The sequence below is a fragment of the Eleutherodactylus coqui genome, chromosome 13 (genome assembly GCF_035609145.1).
Source record: "Eleutherodactylus coqui strain aEleCoq1 chromosome 13, aEleCoq1.hap1, whole genome shotgun sequence".
NCBI lineage: Eukaryota > Metazoa > Chordata > Amphibia > Anura > Eleutherodactylidae > Eleutherodactylus > Eleutherodactylus coqui.
The window spans coordinates 15,525,802-15,546,554 of NC_089849.1; the positions used below are offsets into that span (position 1 = coordinate 15,525,802).

Below are 20,753 nucleotides of genomic sequence, written 5' to 3' on the forward strand. Positions count from 1 at the left end.
AACCAGTAGACCAAGCGGGTACTCGCCCTCCTCAGCCCGCGGATCCAGCGCTACAGCACTGCGATTTTCTTCCGTTCTGTGTTGACAGCGGAGGTCAGGTGACCACTGGCATCCAATCAGAGGCCGTAGTCGCTGCCCATTCTGGCATCAGCGCTCTCATCCCGGGCGCCATGATGCCAGGAGCTACAGATGGTGACGCTGCGGCCTCTGGTGTCAGTAATTGGGGCGCGGAATGTTTCCACTTTCAGGTTGTTTGTTCACCCATTAGCGTTTCCGCCGCTGCGGGGGACTGATGGTGGAAATGATGGCTTATCTCTGAGAGACACGGATAACCACAGTCCCGTACCTCGATGAGCTCCTGGGCGTAGCTAACTGGCCACGGGACGATTATCGCGCAAAATGTAAACGAATGACTTTGAGCAATAATTGTGCCGTGTAAAGCACAAAAATCGCTCGCTGTTCGTTCAAAGGTTTTCAAAAGCTGATTTTGCGTGAGCTTAAAAACCATGGTGGGCTTGTCATTCCGTGCAAACGCTTCACGTAGAAGGTGGAGCGCTGAGCGAGAAGCCCGCGGTCCGGCCATGAGGACTGTCAGTGTAAATGTTCTGCACGAGTGCTAACGACCTTGGCGGCGCTGGCGGCGCTCGTGCAGTTGTTTACCCGACTGTCGTCCCGTGTAAGGCCATTCTCACATACCGCTTTTTACCGCGGTGTCCTGAGCGCTGTGGTACAACGCTCCCACTGATTTTAATGGGGCTTCTCAGATATGCGCTCGACCGCGGCGTTTCTAATGCTGCGATTTTGTTTTTTAGCGCTGTCTTTGTTTTTCTGCATTTTGCGTTTCAAATGTCAACCGTTGTACCGTGTGTTCAAAAACGTTGCTTGAAATCTAGGTAAAAATGCTGCAATTTCGGGCAAGGTTTCCTGAACGCAAGTGTGAGCGGCCGAGAGGCCATAACCCTCCGGGGGTCACGGACCGACACGTAAGTTAGGCAAGAAGCCTTTTCTCTGATTTGGGATGGACTCCTCGTGGCACCCAGGAAGTGTTCTTGGGGGTCCTCCTTGATTTAGAGTCGGGTCGCTCTAGGGAGGGGGGTATTATCCAGTCCATATCCAACTTCAGACATAGAGTAGCAATGCGGATCCTGGGGTGGATGATATCATGCCCCCTGGTGGTCCCTCGACTCCGTTACATTCCAGACTGTTACAGAACCTTATTTTGTCAATACGGGATAGAGATCCATCCTCCATAAATGGGGAGATCGGGCAATCCCATGACGTAAGGAGATCCCTGACCCGCAGGGCGGCCTCTTCTGACCTCAGTAATGGGTTACAATGGTCCCTTTACCCCTTTGTGTCAGTAACTACAGAAGCAAGCCGGTCAGGCTGTGGAGCGCAAGTAGCAGACCAATTTTTTGGGGGGGGTCCCGGGGATCTAATATTCGTTCCCAATCCTCAAAGTTCAAAGAATTAAAAGCAATATGAGAAGCGCTCTGAGGCAGAGGGGATGCTTGGGGGAAGACATGGCAAAAGCTTCTCAAGTAATATAACTGCAGTGTCCTTTATTGGCCACCAGGGGGGCACCAGACATCCTCAACTACGAAAACTCACGGGAAGAGAATGGAAGTAATGTCACAGGAAGAAGAGGATCCGGCCGGCTGGAGGTGATGTGACCGGGGACTGGAGGAGCCAGGAGAAGACTGAAGAGGAATGAATAGGTAAGCGTTGTGTTTTTTTTAATTAATTTTTTAATGACAACCCCTTTAAGGCAAGGTGCAATGCCATGCAGGAACAAATCACGGCGTGTTCTATCTCCTGGCATGTGCTCTCTCATCAAAGCTCGTAGTTCTCAATGGGGCCCGCGGCAGGATCGCACGGTCTCCCATTGAAAACAATGGGAGAAACACAGGGATCCTCCGCCGTGGCTGACAGAAGCTTGCTTCTTCCCCGAAGTCATGTGAGACTGTTTTAACATGAAGACACCTTGCATCCTCAGGGAAGTCACATGGTGGGGAGCGCCATATGGGGGCATTATTCACGGCTGCATATCATGCTTGCCAGTGTGTAGTGTACTGATCTCTGAGCCCAATTTCCCCAGTTCTCCTGACTGGGCTCACTGCACCTACCCGCAGTAAAGAGGAGGTTGGATGTACTGATGGCCGCTCCATTCATTTCAGTGGGACTCCTTGAGACGGCCAAGTATATAAGCCTTCAGCTATTCGCATCAGCCCTATTGAAATGAATGGAGCTTCACTTTGCATGTGCGGCCAGCGCTCCATTCAATGTGCCATCACCGCGGGTGGGAGGAGTGACCCCACCGTGCCATGGAGGGGGCCACAGGTCCTCTGTTCTTGGGACAGGTGAGGGTCTCGGTGTTGACTCTCCCACCCTCAGGCTTTTATTTCCTATGCTATGGGTAGGTGTTAAAAGTTAATTCTGGTACAGCGCCCTTATTAATGGTTTACTGTTTTTTGTTTTTTTTTGTACAATTGTGCATTTCATGGAAAAAGCTTTTGTCCCTCCGCATTCCAAGAACCAGAAAAGCTGGATGAGGGATTTAAGTTTTTTTTAATTTTTTTATTTTTTTGGATGTGTTGACATTTTTTCTTGAATGGAACCATTTTGGGGTACGTATAACCTACGTATTTCTTTTCGGTGGTGGTGGTCGGGGGAAGCACCAATTTTTTGCTTTCTAAATGTATTTATTTTTCTTGCGCCATTCACCAGCAGATTACAGAACATTCTAACTTTATTATGTGGGTCGTTACGATTAGGGCGGCACCAGATATGTATGTAATTTTATTTTTCATGATCTTCTAAAATAAAACCTACATTTTATGGAAAAGAATCTTATTAAAAAAAACTGTTTTTGTAAAATCTGTTAGCCGGACTGAAAATCATGTTCTTGTTTGATTGGTTTTATAATGCCTTGGAGTGTGATTGCATCATGGAGCCCCAGTGCGGTGACATCATGGAGACCCTCCCTCTATCTAACCCCCTAGATCTCATGATTGTTGTTCATCACAGTATCTAAGGGGTTAAATGGCTATGATAGGAGATAATCTTTAACTTTTTGGATCCTTACTGTTGCAGTACGATGTCAACTAATTATATAGTAATGCACTGCTACAGGCAAGCGGGTTCAAGGTGACCTACTCAGGTCTACAACGAGTCAGTTGGGTAATAAGTAATTCATTGTTCTTAACGCTCAAGCATACCTAATGTTCTACTTAAAGCAGAACCTACAATTAATCATAGTTTATACATTACTTATCCTGTACTGATCCTGAGTTACATCCTGTATTATACTCCAGAGCTGCACTCACTATTCTGCTGGTGGAGTCACTGTGTACATACATTACTTATCCTGTACTGATCCTGAGTTACATCCTGTATTATACTCCAGAGCTGCACTCACTATTCTGCTGGTGGAGTCACTGTGTACATACATTACTTATCCTCTACTGATCCTGAGTTACATCTTGTATTATACTCCAGAGCTGCACTCACTATCCTGCTGGTGGGGTCACTGTGTACATACATAACTTATCCTCTACTGATCCTGAGTTACATCCTGTATTATACTCCAGAGCTGCACTCACTATTCTGCTGGTGGAGTCACTGTATACATACATTACTTATCCTGTACTGCTCCTGAGTTACAGCCTGTATTATACTCCAGAGCTGCACTCACTATTCTGCTGGTGGAGTCACTGTATACATACATTACTTATCCTGTACTGATCCTGAGTTACATCCTGTATTATACTCCAGAGCTGCACTCACTATTCTGCTGGTGGAGTCACTCTGTACATACATTACTTATCCTGTACTGATCCTGAGTTACATCCTGTATTATACCTCAGAGCTGCACTCACTATTCTGCTGGTGAGGTCACTGTGTACATACATTACTTATCCTGTACTGATCCTGAGTTACAGCCTGTATTACACTCCACAGCTGCACTCACTATTCTGCTGGTGGAGTCACATATCCTGTACTGATCCTGAGTAACATCCTGTAGACCTTTTTTATTATAAAAGTGAAAAACATAACAATAAACAGAACATAAATATCGCTCACTTGGCATAAACATAAAACAAAAACAAATCATCACTTATATTATCTGTACTTTGCCTTACTTCAGGACAAAGGAGACAAAAGCCAAAGGTCCATCTGGTCCAAATAATACACGCAGCACACTACACCAACCTGCACTCCAAAACTACACTCACTCATCCTCACCAATACATATACACTACATACTACATATAACAATAAACTCACATGTGAGAAAACATCCCTAACTCACAGGATCCAGCCTGAAATCCAAAAAAGAAGAAAAAAACTTGACTAATAACTGAAAATCCATGCCAAATAAATTATATAATAATACTACCAACCATAACAAAAGTAGTAATAATAACAACAACCCAATACCCTTTATTTTTTTGTATATATTTTTAAATTTTTTTTTTTTTTGTGATGCCCACCACCTAAAGAACAAAACCTTACATAATCCTAAACTAACCATATAACCAGACCAAACCACCACACCCCCCCACACAAAACCCCTATGGTGCAGCCTGGGAGCCACGCCTGCATCCCAAGTCCGTGCTCAATGTCTATGTCCAGGACGAGCCGAGCTGCACCAGAAAACACGCCCTGCCCGCCGCAGCCTGAGGGCCACGCTCGCACCATCAGTCTGTGCTTCATTGTCCGGGTCGTGTCAAGCTACGGCTAAGGCATATATCCCCCCAATAAGCCCCCACCCAACCTATCTATAACCCCTAACCCTATATACAAAACATATAACATCTCATATTCCATAACTGCAAACCAACACTACATATTAATACCCGAAAGCCTAAGGTTCAGTTACCTGCAGACGTACATACTTCATCTTTGACCGAAAACAAAAACTCTACTAGTGTCACACACAGCCCTCCACCAGGACTGGATATGATAAGCCGGGCACCGACCAAATAGAGAAAAACTATCCCTATAGTTAATCTGTCCCTACAATGTCCCTACTCCTTCCCTAAAAACTTACCCTTAGAGAAACTGTCCCTACCTCCCCTATTCTGTCCCTAAAAAGACCCTAACAATAAGAAAACTGTCCCTAACGAAATACAAACCCTCTCCGTAGGAGAGAGGCCTTAGTCGTGCCCAACCTCTCATAATCCAGAGAGCGCACCTTCACCAGGTCACCCAGGATGTTCCTATTCACCTCATCCACGGGGAGGATTTTCTCTTCCGTCAAAACTAGACACCGTGCATTCCAAATGTGAAACCTGACCACTAGGCTGACTAAGAATAAAGTGCATCGGTCCCTGCCACCAAGGTCCCCGAATGCCCCATAGACCCATTCCGCATACGAGAGGCGTGCCAACCAATGGAGGCTCCCACCCGATTGTATACCTCTGTATTAAAGGGGCACTGAAGCAGGAAATGCTCCATGCTTTCCAGCACGTTGCTGCACTCCTGGCGGGGGCAACCCCTATCCACCAGTGGCCTGCTCTTCAAGTTGCCCCTTACATACAGTCTCCCGTGGAAACAGCGCCAAGTCAAGTCCCAAAACTTGAAGGGGATCCTGTCAGAATTCAATAAACGTAACCCTCCCTCCAGGTCCCGACTTGGGCAGTCCTTGAGCGCCAGGGGCTTCTGGAAATGGGTCAACAGAACCCTTTTATCGAGGAGTTTCCTCGACAGAGTTCTGATCTCCCACATCCCCAGACCCCACCGACATCATCTTCAGAACCACGGTAGCGTAAGCCGGAAGATGCCCGTGTGGCGTGCGAAGATCCTTCACTCGCCCTCCAGTCTCCCATTCCTGGAAGAAAGGCCGAAGCCATCCCCAACAGGAGAATACCCACGGAGGAGCCCTCTCTTGCCAGAGGTTGCCTATATTGATCTTAACAAAGGTGTTTACGAGAAACACCACGGGGTTGACCATAGATAACCCCCCTAGTCTCCTCGTGCGATATGTGACATCTCTCCTAATTAGGTTCAACCTGTTCCCCCACAACATTAGGAAGAACAGGTTGTAGACCCGGGTACAGAGAGGCTCTGGCAAAATGCATACGCTGCCCAGGTAGATGAATAAAGGGAGCAGGTATGTTTTGATCAGGTTAACCCTTTCCCGAAGGGTCAAAGACCAACCCTTCCACTGGGCCACCTTCTGAGTGGCACCATCGAGCCTGACCACCCAATTTTGCATGGGGTAATCTCCCCGGCCAAATTTGATGCCGAGAACTTTATCTGAGTCCTGGGGCACTGGAAGGGTGTCCGGGAGACCAAATGTAGGATCTCCCCTTCCTAACCAGAGACTTTTGCACTTATCCCAGTTGATGCCGGACCCGCATGCTTCCGAGTAGCGATCCACCTCTGCCATCACGTACTATGCCTCCCCCCTCGAGGACACAAAGACGGTGACGTCATCAGCGTACGCTGCCACCCTGAGGGTGGCTTCCGGCACCGTCCGATCCATCCCGACCCCCGCCATAGGCCCACCATCAATCCTCCTAAGGAAAGGATCAATGGCAAACACGTACAGCAAGGGGCTCAGAGGACAACCCTGACAGACGCCAGACCCAACCTCAAATGGGTGGCCGACTCAACCGTTCACTAGCGGGAAAGTCTCAGCCCCCGCCTACAATGTCTTGAGCCAATTGACAAACCCCACTGGCAGGCCATACCTCAGAAGAACAGACCAGAGGTACTTGTGATTAACCCGATCAAACGCTTTGGCCTGATCCAAGGACAGCAGGTACCCCTCCCAGTGACCAGCCCTACCCTGCTCCACTGCCTCCCGGACACCGAGAACAGCACTAAAGGTGCTACGGCCTGGAACAGAGCAATGCTGGGCGCCCGAGAGGAGCCGGGGTGCAAACTTGACCAGCCGATTAAACAGCACTTTTGCCAGAACCTTCCTGTCCGTATTGAGAAGCGCTATAGGATGCCAGTTCTCAATACGGCTCGAGTCTTTACCCTTTGACAGAAGGATCAAAGCCGACCTCCTCATTGACTTTGGGAGAGTGTCCGAGGAAAGACACTCATTGAAAACCTCTGTCAAGAGGGGACTCAAGAGGTCCTTAAAGGTTTTATAATACTCGGATGTTAAGCCATCCGGATGTTAAGCCCATCAATCGCCAGTTTAACTTCCTCTATGTTGATCTCCTCTGTCAAAACATTAAGGGAGATGTCATCCCCTGGCTCAGGAACAGCTTCAGCCAGGAAAGCCGACATCACATCTCGATCTAGATCCCTCTTTCTCAAAAGGTGCGAGTAGAAGGATCTGACGACTTCCAGAATCCCTGATCTGGACCTGTTCAGAGATCCCGTACCATCGACCAGTCCAGTGACAACTTTACGATTCACTGACATCTTGCAGTTTCTGTAAGGGTCAGGTGAGTGGTACTTCCCGAAGTCCCTCTCAAAAACCAAAGATGCGTGCCTATTATACTGGCACCCTTTGAGCAAAGACTTCACTCTGGAGATCTCGCGGCTACCTCCAGTCGAGACGAGATGTTCGAGTTTCCTCCTCAGGCCCTGATAAAGACGGTACTTACTCAGGCTCCTGAGGCTAGAGAGCTGGCGGAAGAATCTCGCCGCCCTGATCTTGAACATCTCCCACCACTCTGACTTACTGCTACAAAGATCCAGTAATGGTACCTGGCTCTGCAGAAAATCCTCAAAGGACTGTCTTATGTCTGCTTCCTCCAGGAGTGATGAATTCGGCCTCCATAAGCCTCTACCCATCCGGGGGGTCTCTGCAACATTCAGGGAAAACAAAATCAGACAGTGATCGGAGAATTCCACCTCAACAACAGAAACTGGTGAAGAGATGGCTTCCTCCTTCAAATAAAACCTATCTATTCTAGACCTGCACTCGCCCCTATAATAGGTGAAACCCGCGTGGCCTGGGGTGTGCCGGATGTGGACATCCACCAGGCGAGCTTCGCTAGCTATGCTATTAAGCGCGACGCTATCATAAGTCAGCTTGCCTAGCCTCTCTTGTCACGGGTCCTCGTGACTGCGTTAAAGTCACCCCCAAAGATCACCTGCCGACTGGTAAAAAGGTACGGCTTGATCCTCATAAAGAGATCCTTGCGGTCCCGCTTGGTTTGGGGACCATAGATGTTGATTAGCCGAAGCTCTTGTCCCTTTATGAGAACATCCAGGATCAGGCACCTCCCTATTTCTAACTCAATAACCCATCGGCATTCAACCGCTGCGGTAAAAAGTACCGCCACTCCGCTATATGGCTCGGCCGCAAGAGACCAGTAAGATGGACCAGACCTCCATTCCCTCCTTGCCTTATGCACAGCTGCCAAATTTGACAGCCTGGTCTCTTGCAAAAACAAAATGTCGGCTTCAACGCGGCCGAGAAAATCAAAGGCCTCGAATCTAGCCATATCAGATTTAATGCTGGCAACATTAATGGATGCCAGCGTCAACGGAGCGGGTGCCGCCATCATTGGTGATTGAGTTAGATGGCTTTCTTCTTCCCACCCCCCTTCTCATCCGGGTCTGAGGATGACCCCTTGCCACGTTTCTTGGACACTGAAAGGTCCAGGGCAAGGGGCTCCTCAACCTCATCCTCCTTGCCACTGGGCTCTGGGCCAGCCCTCCCCCTGGAGGTCACCAAACCCCCACAAGAGGAAGGATCAGCACCCCCTGTAGGCCCCACGCTTGTCCTAGGCACCTCTCCCTCTGCCTCCTCCGAGGACGAGAGACCTTGGTACCTGTTGGAGAGCCCAACAAGAGGAGAGTTTGGATTGCCTTCCTGCACCTGGCCCATTGCAGGGGAAGATTTCCCTTCCCTTTTTTTCATTTTCTTGGAGCCCTGCTTGCGCTTTTTCTTTTGCCACTCATCCTTGCCCTCACCCACACTTTCATAGTGGGAAGAATCTGAATAAGTGGCATCCTCTTCCCTTTGGATCCTCATGACCTCCTCATCCAGCTCCCTGTCCCCTGGAGCCTCAGCCACATGATTTGCGTCCAGAGCAGGGGCCAGCATTGACCCACCTGCCACCTGAGTTTCCACCAGCTCCCTGCCCCTTCCGCGCTTCTCTTGGCGCCTTAGCTTGGCTGCCCCAGCATGTTTGTTCTTCCTTGGCTCCTGGGCTCCATCGCCCCTGCTGGTCCCCTCCCTTGCAGAAGCAACCTCACGGCTCTCCTCCGCTGGGGCCATGACCGCATTGGCGAAAGAGAGCACAGACAGCGACTGAATGGGTGACCGAGGTCACCACACAGGTGACACCTAATCTCTGCACAAGATGCTGCAAGATGACCTACCTCGCCACACAGAGCACACTTGATGACATTACAGGCTGCACTCAAATGTGAGGGGTCGCCGCACTTGTGACAGAGCTTCGGCTGCTCCTGGTGGAAGGCCAAGATACGATCCCTGCCAAGGAAAGCCGCGGATGGTATGTGGGCCACCGAATTCCCTGAACGCTTAAGTTTTACCATAAACGTCCAGGCTCCGGACCAGATGCCGTGTTCGTCCCAGTTCTTATTGGGCATATCCACCACCTCTCCGTACCGACTTATCCAAGTCATGATATCGTAACAAGAGAGGGACTCGTTACGAGTCAAAACGGTCACTCTCTTGACTCCAGTCTGGCGGGTAACCACTTGTGCAGCAAAACCGCGCCAGCCGGGCTCGTCCTTCATCAACTCGTAGTTCCCCCAAAAGAGCTCGAGGCCCTCTGGGCGAACAAAGCTGATGTCGAACTCAGACGTGCCGTAAGGATGGATCAGGGCATAGATGTCCTTTGCCCTGAAACCCATCTTCAGCAGAAGCTCCACCACCTTACTCCTGGATGGGCATGCGTCATTGCCTCTCCACTGAAGACGAGCCACGTTCCTACGGCCAATGTCCTGCCCGGTTGTCGGCAGGGACCAGATGGTCTCCCCCTTTGTTCTCGGAAGGCACCAAGACCATGTCTCTCCACCCAGAGAGACAAATCCTCAACTCTGCCCCCTACATTCATCGAGCTCTCCCCCCTCCTCAAGGCCTCCAGGAGGCGCCATTGCAAAACGCCGTCCCCAGAGCCCAAAGACAAGGAGGACGCATCCCCCCTCCCTCCAGCGGCGACACTGGCATAACTTCTACCAGCTGTTGTCGCCGCTGGAGGGGTGACTGGATCCCGGCCCATCCCCTGACTATTACCCAAAGCCCCACCCTCCTGTACAGCTGATGGCATACCTCCCATGGGGTTGGGGGCATCCCGAGCCTCCCCAGGAGCAGGGGCAGCGGTAGTACTAGCAGTTACATCCATCACACCACTCATACCTTCCTTTCCTTTCGCTGGACCGGGACCTGCTTTACCTTTGTTTTTAATATTGCACTTGCTAGATGGTTTGTCCTGGGAGCCTCCAGCGGGCTGAAGCTGGAGACCGACAGAATCAGTCCTGAGTCCTGCATTAGTCTTGGTAGGAGCCGTCTCTGCAGCCCCAGCTCTGTCTATTTTCCCAGCCATTCTGGGACTTGTGGTACTCTTCACTTGCTTAGTTGAAACTGTATTACTGTCATGATGGGTGGGAGGATTGGCAGGCTTGGCTACCACCCACTGCGCCCCCTCTACACCTGACAGGCGTTTTAGGGACACAGGAGGGACAGCCAAGCCGCCACTGGTGGAACCTGATGCCGGACTGCCCCCCCCCCCTCCCACTGGGGGGCAGCCATCAGCGCGATCACCTCCAAATTGGCTGCGACCCCTCATTCCATCTTTCCCACGGACCTTCTCTGCCCCCTTATCGCCTCCATTCCCACTACTGGCACAAGCAGAAATGGAGTTTTGGGCCGCATTAACCCTCTCTTCCCCAGTCCCCTGCACCGGACCCACTGCAGAGCCCGGGACTAGGGGTATACCAGGGCTAGCACCCCGATCTGACTTTGCAGCCGGACCGGAGTGCTTGGTGACGTACACAAACCTCTCCTGCACGGTCGTCTTCTTTATCTTTTTTTTCTGTTTCTTTTTGCCCGCAGATGTTGTTTCAGGCATGCCGTCACCAAAATACATCTTCTGCATCCTTTCTGGGGACTCCTGCAGCATAATTTGCTGCATTATGAGGGCCCCCTCATCGCTGCTGCTGTCGCTGTCATCATCCCCGTCCTCAGCATTGGATTCCTCCGATGAGGGGGGCAGGCTAACCCGCTCAGCAGGAATGCTGCTCCCTGCAGTTCCCCTCTGCTGTAGGGATGGCTGCTCCCCAGAGCATACTGGCATCCCCTCCCGTGCATCCTCCGATTCATCCGAGCTGCTGTCGTGGCTCACATGCGCCATTCCAGAAAATCGCTCATCATTTAGGAGCTTCTCTTTAAACGGGCCGCTGGCTTGCAATATTCTATACCTCTCCTCTTTGTAAAAACCAACGGCCTCCTTGCAGGCTTTAACTTTTTCTGCTGCAGCGATCTTTTTTCTTCCCCGTGGGGCTTTATCTAGATCGCTGAGGGCAGTCTGCAGTTCCCTGCGGTGTTTCTGTAGCTGCCTACCGACCTCCTTATAATCTTTTATGTTGGCAGCTATCAGAGACGCCATAGCAGTTACAGATTCACCTTCGCTGCGCTCTCCCCAGCTGACACTTGTGGGTGCCTTTGCAGCACTAACCTTGCCTTTAGTTTGGCTTCGGGTTTTCCTATAATCCACGTCCTCCCGGGGAGTCTGGGTGACGCTGCGCGGACCCCCAACTGGATCCTCTCCCCTCCTGGGGTTCATTCCTCCCCCCTCCCGACCGCAACCGGTGGGGGGGGGGGGGGGGGGCACGGGACTCCATGGCAAATGTAGCCCAGAAACGTGCACTTGTTCCTGGGCTCTCAGCAAGGTCTCCACCCAAGAAGCAGACCACACCCTGGAACCAGTAGAGCTCTCCAACACACAGCCTTACTCCAGAGCTGCACTCACTATTCTGCTGGAGGAGTCACTTATCCTGTACCCATCCGTTGTTCCCAAATGCTGTTGATCTCTTAAGGCTACATTCACACAAGCGTGAACTCCATGCGAGTTTTGTGCATTGCTTGATGCACAAAACTCGCATAAATAGGAACTCTGCGAGGTAAAAAAAAAATCACTGCATGTCCTATTTTTTTTTTTTTTGGAACTCATCGACCAATGTTTTTAAAGGGACAGTAAAGCACAGCGCATGCTGTACGGTGTGATGTCTTCCACTGAAATCAGTGGGAAACATTTGCTGACCCTCCGACGCACGTGAAACAAGGATCGGCATCTCCGAGAAGTGATGCAAGCAGTTTTGGCATGAAAGACGCTTCACATCTGCAGGTAAAATGCATGTTGACAAGTGAGATGATCGAGCCGGGTTTCTCAGCCTGATACCGCTTCCTGCCTGTGTGAAGGTAGCCTTAAGGCCCATTTAGACGGGACGAATGTCGGACAAACAATGCCTGACACTTGTCCCCGCAAGTACCCGTACACGTTCGTTTGCATAGGAGCGAGTATCGTTGCTTTACAGCGAGGTGGCTGCAGGAGATTTCTCTCCTCGCGCTCCCCCACCCCTCTCCATTGACTTAACATAGCGGCCGTTCAGTACTGAACGGCTGCTATTTACACTCATCGCTCATGCTGCATAAAATCCTGATCACTTATCGCTCAGTGTAAATAGCAGTTGTTCAGTACTGAATGGCTGCTATGTTAAGTCAATGGAGAGGGGTGGGGGAGAGCGAAGAGAGAAATCTCTTGCGGCTGCCCCGCTGTGAGGCAAGGATACCCCTCCTGTACAAAAGTTCGTTCACCCGACATTCGTCCCATCTAAGGGCCCATTTACATTTACGGCAGCTTGAGTGACGACTTTGCATAGCTACTTTAGAGTAGTTTACTTAGTGTGTAAATGAAGGTGATCACTGTATGCAGAAGACAGCGGGAGCACTGTCATCTGCATACAGCTGCTTTGTTTTCGGAGCTATCACTGAGAGCTCCGAGCGGAATACCAGCTGAATGAATACTATCAGCGGTATCCCGCAGAGAACGTGGCGCACGGCGCTGATAAGAGTCATTGCTGACTTTTAGCTTGCTAAAAGTAGGCGATGAACGAATAGTGCACAATGGCCGTGCGTTAAGACACAAGGAAGTAAGTGCGTATTGTTGTGATGGGCGGAGGTGATTTGTGAGCCGTGAAGGAGGACCGTATCCAGTATGATCAGCGCCTGTCCTGCCTGCCCCATCTCTACAGCAGGCACTGTGCAGTAAGCGGAGTGCTTCCTGCTGCGGTCTCGTCACTCTAATCATTCATGAAACACAAGGATTTATTTCCAAACATTAAATCGCATCTTACAAAATAGCGATGACACGATCGGAGGATTGTTTAACCGCTTACCTGCATAGCTCCAATGAAAGTATGATGGTCCATGAAATGAGGACAAGAGAAGCGACCCAGAGAGAAGTAGGATTGCAGCTGAATAAGAAACGTCTTATGGAGCGTAGGCTGCACTTTTGTAGGAAGAATGGGTTATGTTAAAGGGAAGTCCGCCATTATCTTCATATATGTCATTTAGTGAAGGCAGGATGAGGAAGAAAAGAGGACTACAGATACTAGTTAGAGAGTGCAGCGCTGTCGGGGCTGCGGCGTGTCATCTCTCTTGCATGCCGGCACTGATCTAAAGCACTTTCTTCTGGCCAGGGATTTAAAAATTCCCCAACCACTTTGCTAAGAGTCCATTTAGATAAGCCGATTTCTTGTTTGAACGAGAGAACAACGTCCGAGTTCGCTTGCCCAGCCTGTTTATACAGCAGATCATTCACATAAGACATCATTCCGTCATTCACATTCGCTGTATAAGTGACTGAACGAGCGCTATTTAAATGGAACGATTAGTAAACGAGCCAACGATAACTTTTATGTCTACTGAAACTTAACAAACAACAAAAATCAGAGGATTAATCATTCGTCGTCGGTCGCTGACGGCGTTTACACCGAATGATTAACGTTTATTTTGGGTCGTTTTGAACAACAATCATTCCATGTAAAGGGCCTTCAAGGACCTCTTTGTGGCGCATTGGGAAAATGCATAGATAATAGCTTAAAGTTGAACTGTGATACAAATAATGAGCTCCAGAGGGGCAGCGCAGGGACACCTTAACCCTTTAAGGACTAAGCGTGGTAAATATATGGCTCTTAGTCCTGGGCTTTAATCTGGGCTGATAGCAGATGTGCGGTGTGGGATTAAAGCCTCTGCTGCTGCAATCAAGCTGGAGCTGGTCAGGTGCTCAGCGCTCAGGCACATCTGAGGACCCAGAGGAGAAGGGAGAAGCAGTCTACATAGAGCTCCATGAGAACTATGTACTAAAGAGTGAAGGTAGGAGTATTACCCGGAGATCACGTGACTGCAGGTTGCCCTCTGTCACAGCAGAGCTGCAGAGATGAGGTCTGCGAGTGACTATTGCCACTACAGGGGGATGGTTTCCCCTGTAACTGGGGCTCCTATGGATGCGGCTCTTATGGTTGCCCTAGCTACAGGTAAAAAGCGTGTAATAAAAAAAAAGATACCCCAGAGGTCTTATATGACATCATGGAAGACATAGATAAAAAAAATATATAGTTACGAAAATAAGTTAAAAAAAAAATTACACAATAAAATAAATATACATAAAAAGAAAATAACGAACCGCCAACCAAAACCAACGCTGTATGCGCCCTGTAATCCAAAACTATACATATTATATATCAAAGCATCCGAAACAAAATGAGAACCCATTCCCTTACTTTATTTTAGTGTAAATATACTAATTTTAAAATAAAACTATAAATTAAAAAAAACATTTTTTTAGCTTTTTACCCCCAAAAACAGAAGGGAAAAAAGTCAGTGAAAAAAAGATTTTAAAAAATCGCCCTATGTGTTACAGGGGAAAAAATGCAGCAAAAAGAATTTGGGTAGCTGAAGGCAAAAAATAATAGGGCAGTAAAACAACCACATGGGTAAAATCCCTAAAAAGTGTTTTAAGGACCAAAATACCAGGGTCCCTAAAGGGTTAAATTAAATATGTTATAGACAATATATGCAGGAAATACAGGCTGGGATGTGAGCGCTTATTAGTCAGGGGGCACTTTGGAGCTGATAACTTACCACTAGGATGCGCTGTTATAGTGGAGCGGATATCTCCACCCTATCTAATAAGTGCGGAAGTCAGGAGGAAGATGTCCATAAAGTACCGTCACCTGAGATATATCATCATTAGAGATGAGCAACTATACTCGCTAAGGCTAAGTACTCGAGCGAGTAGTGCCTTAGCCGAGTATCCTCCCGCTCGTCTCTAAAGATTTGGGGGCCGGCAGGGGGCGGGGAGCGGCAGGGGAGAGCAGGGAGGAACGGAGGGGAGCTCTCTCTCTCCCTCTCTCCCCCCCCCCCCGCTACCCGGCGCAACTCACCTGTCACCCGCGCAGGCATCCGAATCTTTACAGACGAGCGGGGAGATACTCGGCTAAGGCACTACTCGCTCATCTCTGACCATAACTTTATTTTTCCATCTATTGGGTTTTATGACGGCTGATTTCTGCAGGACGTCCCGTAGTTTCTATTGGCTTTATTTTCGGGTCCATACGGCCAAGAAAGCACAATTCTGGCATTTGTATATTTTTTTTCTGTCAGCGTTCACCATGTGGAATAAATAATGCATTATTTTAATGGATTACAGACTTGACAATACCAAACAAGTTTATCTTTTTTGCTTTAATTAAAATTTTTATGCATATACTGATAACCTTTTTTTTTTTTAAATTCTTATTAGAGATGAGCAAACGTACTCGGATAGGCACTACTCGTCCGAGTAATGTGCCTTATCCGAGTACCTCCCCGCTCGTGCTGAAAGGTTCGGGTGCCGGCACGGAGCGGGGAGCTGCAGGGGAGAGCGGGGAGGAACGGAGGGGAGATCTTTCTCTCCTTCTCTCCCGCCCGCTCTGCCCCGCTCCCCGCTGCGACTCACCTGTCAGCAGCGGCAGCTCCCGAACCTTGCTGCACGAGTGGGGAGGTACTCGGATAAGGCACATTACTCGGACGAGTAGTGCCTATCCGAGTACGTTCGCTCATCTCTAATTCTTATTAATTTTTAATACTTTTATTACAATTTTCATTCTTTTGGTCCCCACAGGGGACTAGAACTTGTGATCGTTTGATCGCTTAAACAATATACTGCAATACTTTGGTACTGCACTATTCTGTATTTGAGCAAGCATTCTATTAAGCCATACTGTAGGAAAGGTTTAATAAGCAAACAGACATGGCAACACTGTGGTTCTTCACAAGGTCCCAGACTTCCAGAACAATCAGTAGAACAGAATTGACATCAGCACCTAAATGATTAACAGCTGTGATATGAGTTATCTCGCGTTGCGGACTAGTGTCAGACAGCCACCATGTACAGAGAGGGCTTGGCCACTGAGCCTGCTCCACACAAACCCTGTGCAGATACAACATCAGATGTCACCAAGGGGTTAAGAATATCACAATATTTAAAGAGGACCTTGTATCAGCGGGGCAGGCTGTATAAATTTGCAGCTGACAGCAAGCCAGAGGACCAGCTGATTAGCGAGGATCTCAAGCAGCAGATCCTCACCGATCAACTATGGATGACCGATCCTGAGGATAGGTCATCCATAGTAAAAGCCTGGACTACCCCTTTAAGACAAGCTGTGGGTCATCTTATGTAGGTCTTAACTACATATTGAGTACATTAAAATAAATAAACCTTATATACAAGTCACAATTACGGGGTGCGAGAGCTGAATTTATACCTCATACCCAAAGTGTGAATGCTATACAGATACAATGGCGGATCCGTGAATGAGAGCGCCAGTCGGGTGTCTTCTGCTTCTCCACCATGTGACAGATGCTGCCCGGTATGGTATACAGGTAATGCCATTATATTCACTGTCACTCAGGCTGGTCACTTTGGTTGTTTTCCTCGGAGGTGTCGCTTTCTGAAGACTGATCTCCGATTTTCCTCTTCTTGCTGAGGGATGTCATAGACACTGACAAAAGATAATATTGTAACATAATTGTTGTGTTCATACGGTTACATTGTAGACCGACGTGCCAAAAATCATGGGACAGGAAGTAATATTATGTAGGACCCCCTATAGCTTGGAGAAGTGCAGAAACTTGATATGGCATGGATTCCACGGGTGGATGATAGGTGTTTGGAGGGATATTGAGCTGTCTGGATAGCCACCCAAAGATCCGGGGTATTTGTAGGTGCAGGATCTCAGGTGTGAATGGACCTCTCTACCACATCCCATAAATACTTGATTGGGTTCATGTTGGGGGAACATGTGTAGTGGCTCAGAGTGCATATTAGCCTTTTACTCCCCACCTCTACATGAACCAACCTAAACAACCAATCACCGTGAATCAGCCAACTCAAATAACCAATCACCGTGAATCAGCCAACCCAAATAACCAATCATCGGGAATGAGTAAATCCAAACAACCAATCAGGTTGCGAATGGTGTGGATTTGGGGAGTAATACAGATATATGCACTCAGAGTCGGGTCCCTCCATCATTTGTCAGTCTGTTTGTCTTTAGATAAGTTTGTTTGGCTTTCTGTCTTGTCAGTGTGTTATGATTGGTTGTTTGAGTGGAAGAGGGAGGAGTAAGATAGAGAGTGAGAGAGTAGTGTGGTGTGTGTCATCGGAGAAGGAGGTGCGCGCAGGAGAGACCGGCTGATGCTCCCGCCGGGGCTAGGTCTCTAGTGCTGGAACATTTGTCTTCTCCGGGAATGAAAGTGCAGGAGATGCTGCTTAAAGGGGTTGTCCCGCGGCAGCAAGTGGGTCTATACACTTCTGTATGGCCATATTAATGCACTTTGTAATGTACATTGTGCATTAATTATGAGCCATACAGAAGTTATAAGAAGTTTTTCACTTACCTGCTCCGTTGCTGGCGTCCTCGTTTCCATGGAGCCGACTAATTTTCGCCGTCTAATGGCCAAATTAGCCGCGCTTGCGCAGTCCCGGTCTTCTTCTTTTTTCAATGGGGCTGCTCGTGCTGGATGCCGGCTCCGTGTAGCTCCGCCCCATCACGTGCCAATCAGGAGGCTGGAATCGGCAATGGACCGCACAGAAGCCCTGCGGTCCACCGAGTGAGAAGATCCCCGCGGCCATCTTCATCAGGTAAGTAAGAAGTCACCGGAGCGCGGGGATTCAGGTAAGCGCTCTCCGGTGTTCTTTTTTAACCCCTGCATCGGGGTTGTCTCGCGGCGAACGGGGGGGGGGGGGGTTTGAAAAAAAAAAAAAAAACGTTTCGGCGCGGGACAACCCCTTTAAGAGTTGGTATGGGAATGCAAGTGTTGCACGCGCCCCCACTGAACTGCATATGGAGGGGAAGTGCAGAAGTCTCTTACAGTAATGGCTAAAGTAAGAGTGATATGAGAGACCGTGTAACCCAAGCAAGTCCCCTTCAGATAACAGCGACTGAGGATGTGTGTGCTTTGGGAGAAAAACTGTTTATTGTCAAGCGTGTTCCAAAAGGTAGGATCAGGAAACGGTTCCCAAGACTCTAACTTCATGTTAAGAAGCACTAGTAAATTTATTGGAAAGTCAAATTTGGAGCGTGAGTAAAAGAAAACTGCGTATCACTGGTTTTGAAAAGCATTTTGCTTGTCTGTGAATTCATTTATTCATCGCGAATAACTGATGACTCATCTAGGGACACTGGCGTCACGATTATAACCCAGGACTCAATTGCAGTTATCAAATCTGCTAAAATCTTATCTCCCTTGCTAGGGACCGAGTTGGGTTACACTTCAGACTTTTAAGGAAAGGAGATGGTAGAGCCACTGTGAACCGCTGCCATCTTGTACCCCGCTGTGTCCTCAGCCGAAGGCCTGGTTCTCGGTAGCTGCACATGCAAGCAGCACCATTCATAGGAACTTTACAGAATGCTCATCCAACCAATTCTAGACAACTTGGGCCTGATGGCTCAGTGCATTATCCTTGCGGTATATCCCATCATTGTGAGGCTACATGAAATCCATAAGGGCTGCAAATGGTCACCAAGCAGTGAAGTGTAGTGGGCACTGATCAGTGATGTGTTTAGGTGGAACCAACCCATGCCATAAGAACACCCACCCACACCAGTCTGCACAGTGCATTCTTGACAATTGGGGTCCATGGCTTCAGGGGTTCTAGACCACACATGAATCCTACCATCCACATGGAACTATTGGTACAGTGACCCATTGGATCACGCTACATGTTGCCAGTCCTCTAGGGTCCAGTTATAACCTCAGGAGCCCAACTGAGACACTGTGCCCGGTGATAACAGAGGCCTCTGGTGGGTTTTCTGCTCCCGTATCCCATGGAAGGTAAAGAATGCTGCACTGACTTGTGGGATATCTGTGTGGGGTCTCCTGCATTCAATACGGATGTGATTTCTGACGGAGTTGCTTGTCTTTTTGTATGGGCAATTCTATCCAGATGTTGCCATCATTAACCCCTTCCTGCTATAGAATGTACAGCTACATCCTGCGGGGCCAGGGTATGTATAAAGAGAGATTGTCCGGTGATCTCTCATCATACGTCGCGGGTGCAGGCTGTTTATTAAAGCTGACACCCGCGGGCAATGGCTGCAGTCGGCCGCATGGCCGATCGGGGCTGTTAACCCTTTAAATGCCGCTGTCAATTCTGGCAGCGGCATTTAAATCCTCGTGCAGTTGTCATTGCAGCCGGGGGCCTTCTGAAAGGCCCCAGGGCTATCTTAGCATACTGCTTATCAAGCCATCCCCGTGGGGTGGCTTGATAGACTGCCTGTCAGATTGCAGTATGATGTAATGTCATGGCATTACATCATACTACAGGAGTGATCAAAGCATGGCTAGTTGTCGTCCCCTAGGGGGACTAAAAAATAAAATAACAGTAAGAATTATAAAGTTTTACTAATTGTTGAAAAAAAAAAAGTAATAAAAGTTCAAACTCTCCCTCCCCCCCCCCCTTCTGCCATATTTACAATAAAAAAATCGAAATAAAACAAAATTACATATTTGGTATCGCTCCGTCTGTAAAAGTCCGACCTATCAAAGTAACGCATTACTTATCCCACATGGTGAACATCGTCAGAAACCAAAAACAGAAATACGCTTTTTTGGTCACCCTGTCTCTAAAAAAAGTTGCAATAAAAAGCGACCAAAAGGTAGTATGAATTTTAAAAAATGGTACCAACGGAAATTACAGGACGTCCCGCAAAAAATGAGCCCACGCACAACTATGTCGACTAAAAAGTGCAGAAGATGGTGGCAGAAAAAAAAAAAAAGTAGTACAGCAAAAAAAAAACCCATATAAGTTTGGTATCATAGTAATTGCACTGACCCACAGAATCAAGTTATCATGTAATTTTTGATACAGTTTGGGCGCCATCGAAATATGGCAGAAGTTTTTTTTTTTTTGCATTTTACTCTACCTGGAATTTTTTTATGTTTTTCAGTCCATTATTTGGTACATTAATTAGTACCACTGAAAAATACAACTCGTCCCGCAAAAACCACGAGCCCTCAGACAGCGACGTCGACGGATAAATAAAGGAGTTACGATTTAAAAAAAAACTAAAACGGAAAAAAAAGGGCCGCGTCATTAAGGGGTTAAGCAGCCATTGGCGGCCACTACATGGTAACGCCTTCTATGATGTATTCCTGGTACACGTGACACTGTGGATCGAGGAATGTTAAATGTTCGTACAAATTTGGAAACGGCCCGTCCCATCGGTCTGGTGCCCGCTATCATGTCTTGTTCCAACTCCGA

General features: G+C 48.4%; 1 protein-coding gene across 1 annotated transcript in view; it reads right to left on the bottom strand.

The window, feature by feature from the left end:
* Positions 1–16,051: 16,051 nt before the first annotated feature.
* Positions 16,052–20,753, bottom strand: part of RBBP8NL (RBBP8 N-terminal like) — a 48,946-nt gene continuing 44,244 nt past the window's right edge. The window contains exon 14 of the mRNA XM_066586198.1: positions 16,052–16,989. Coding sequence (XP_066442295.1) covers positions 16,892–16,989 — 98 coding nt within the window. The 3' untranslated portion in view covers positions 16,052–16,891. The remainder of the gene's footprint in view (positions 16,990–20,753) is intronic.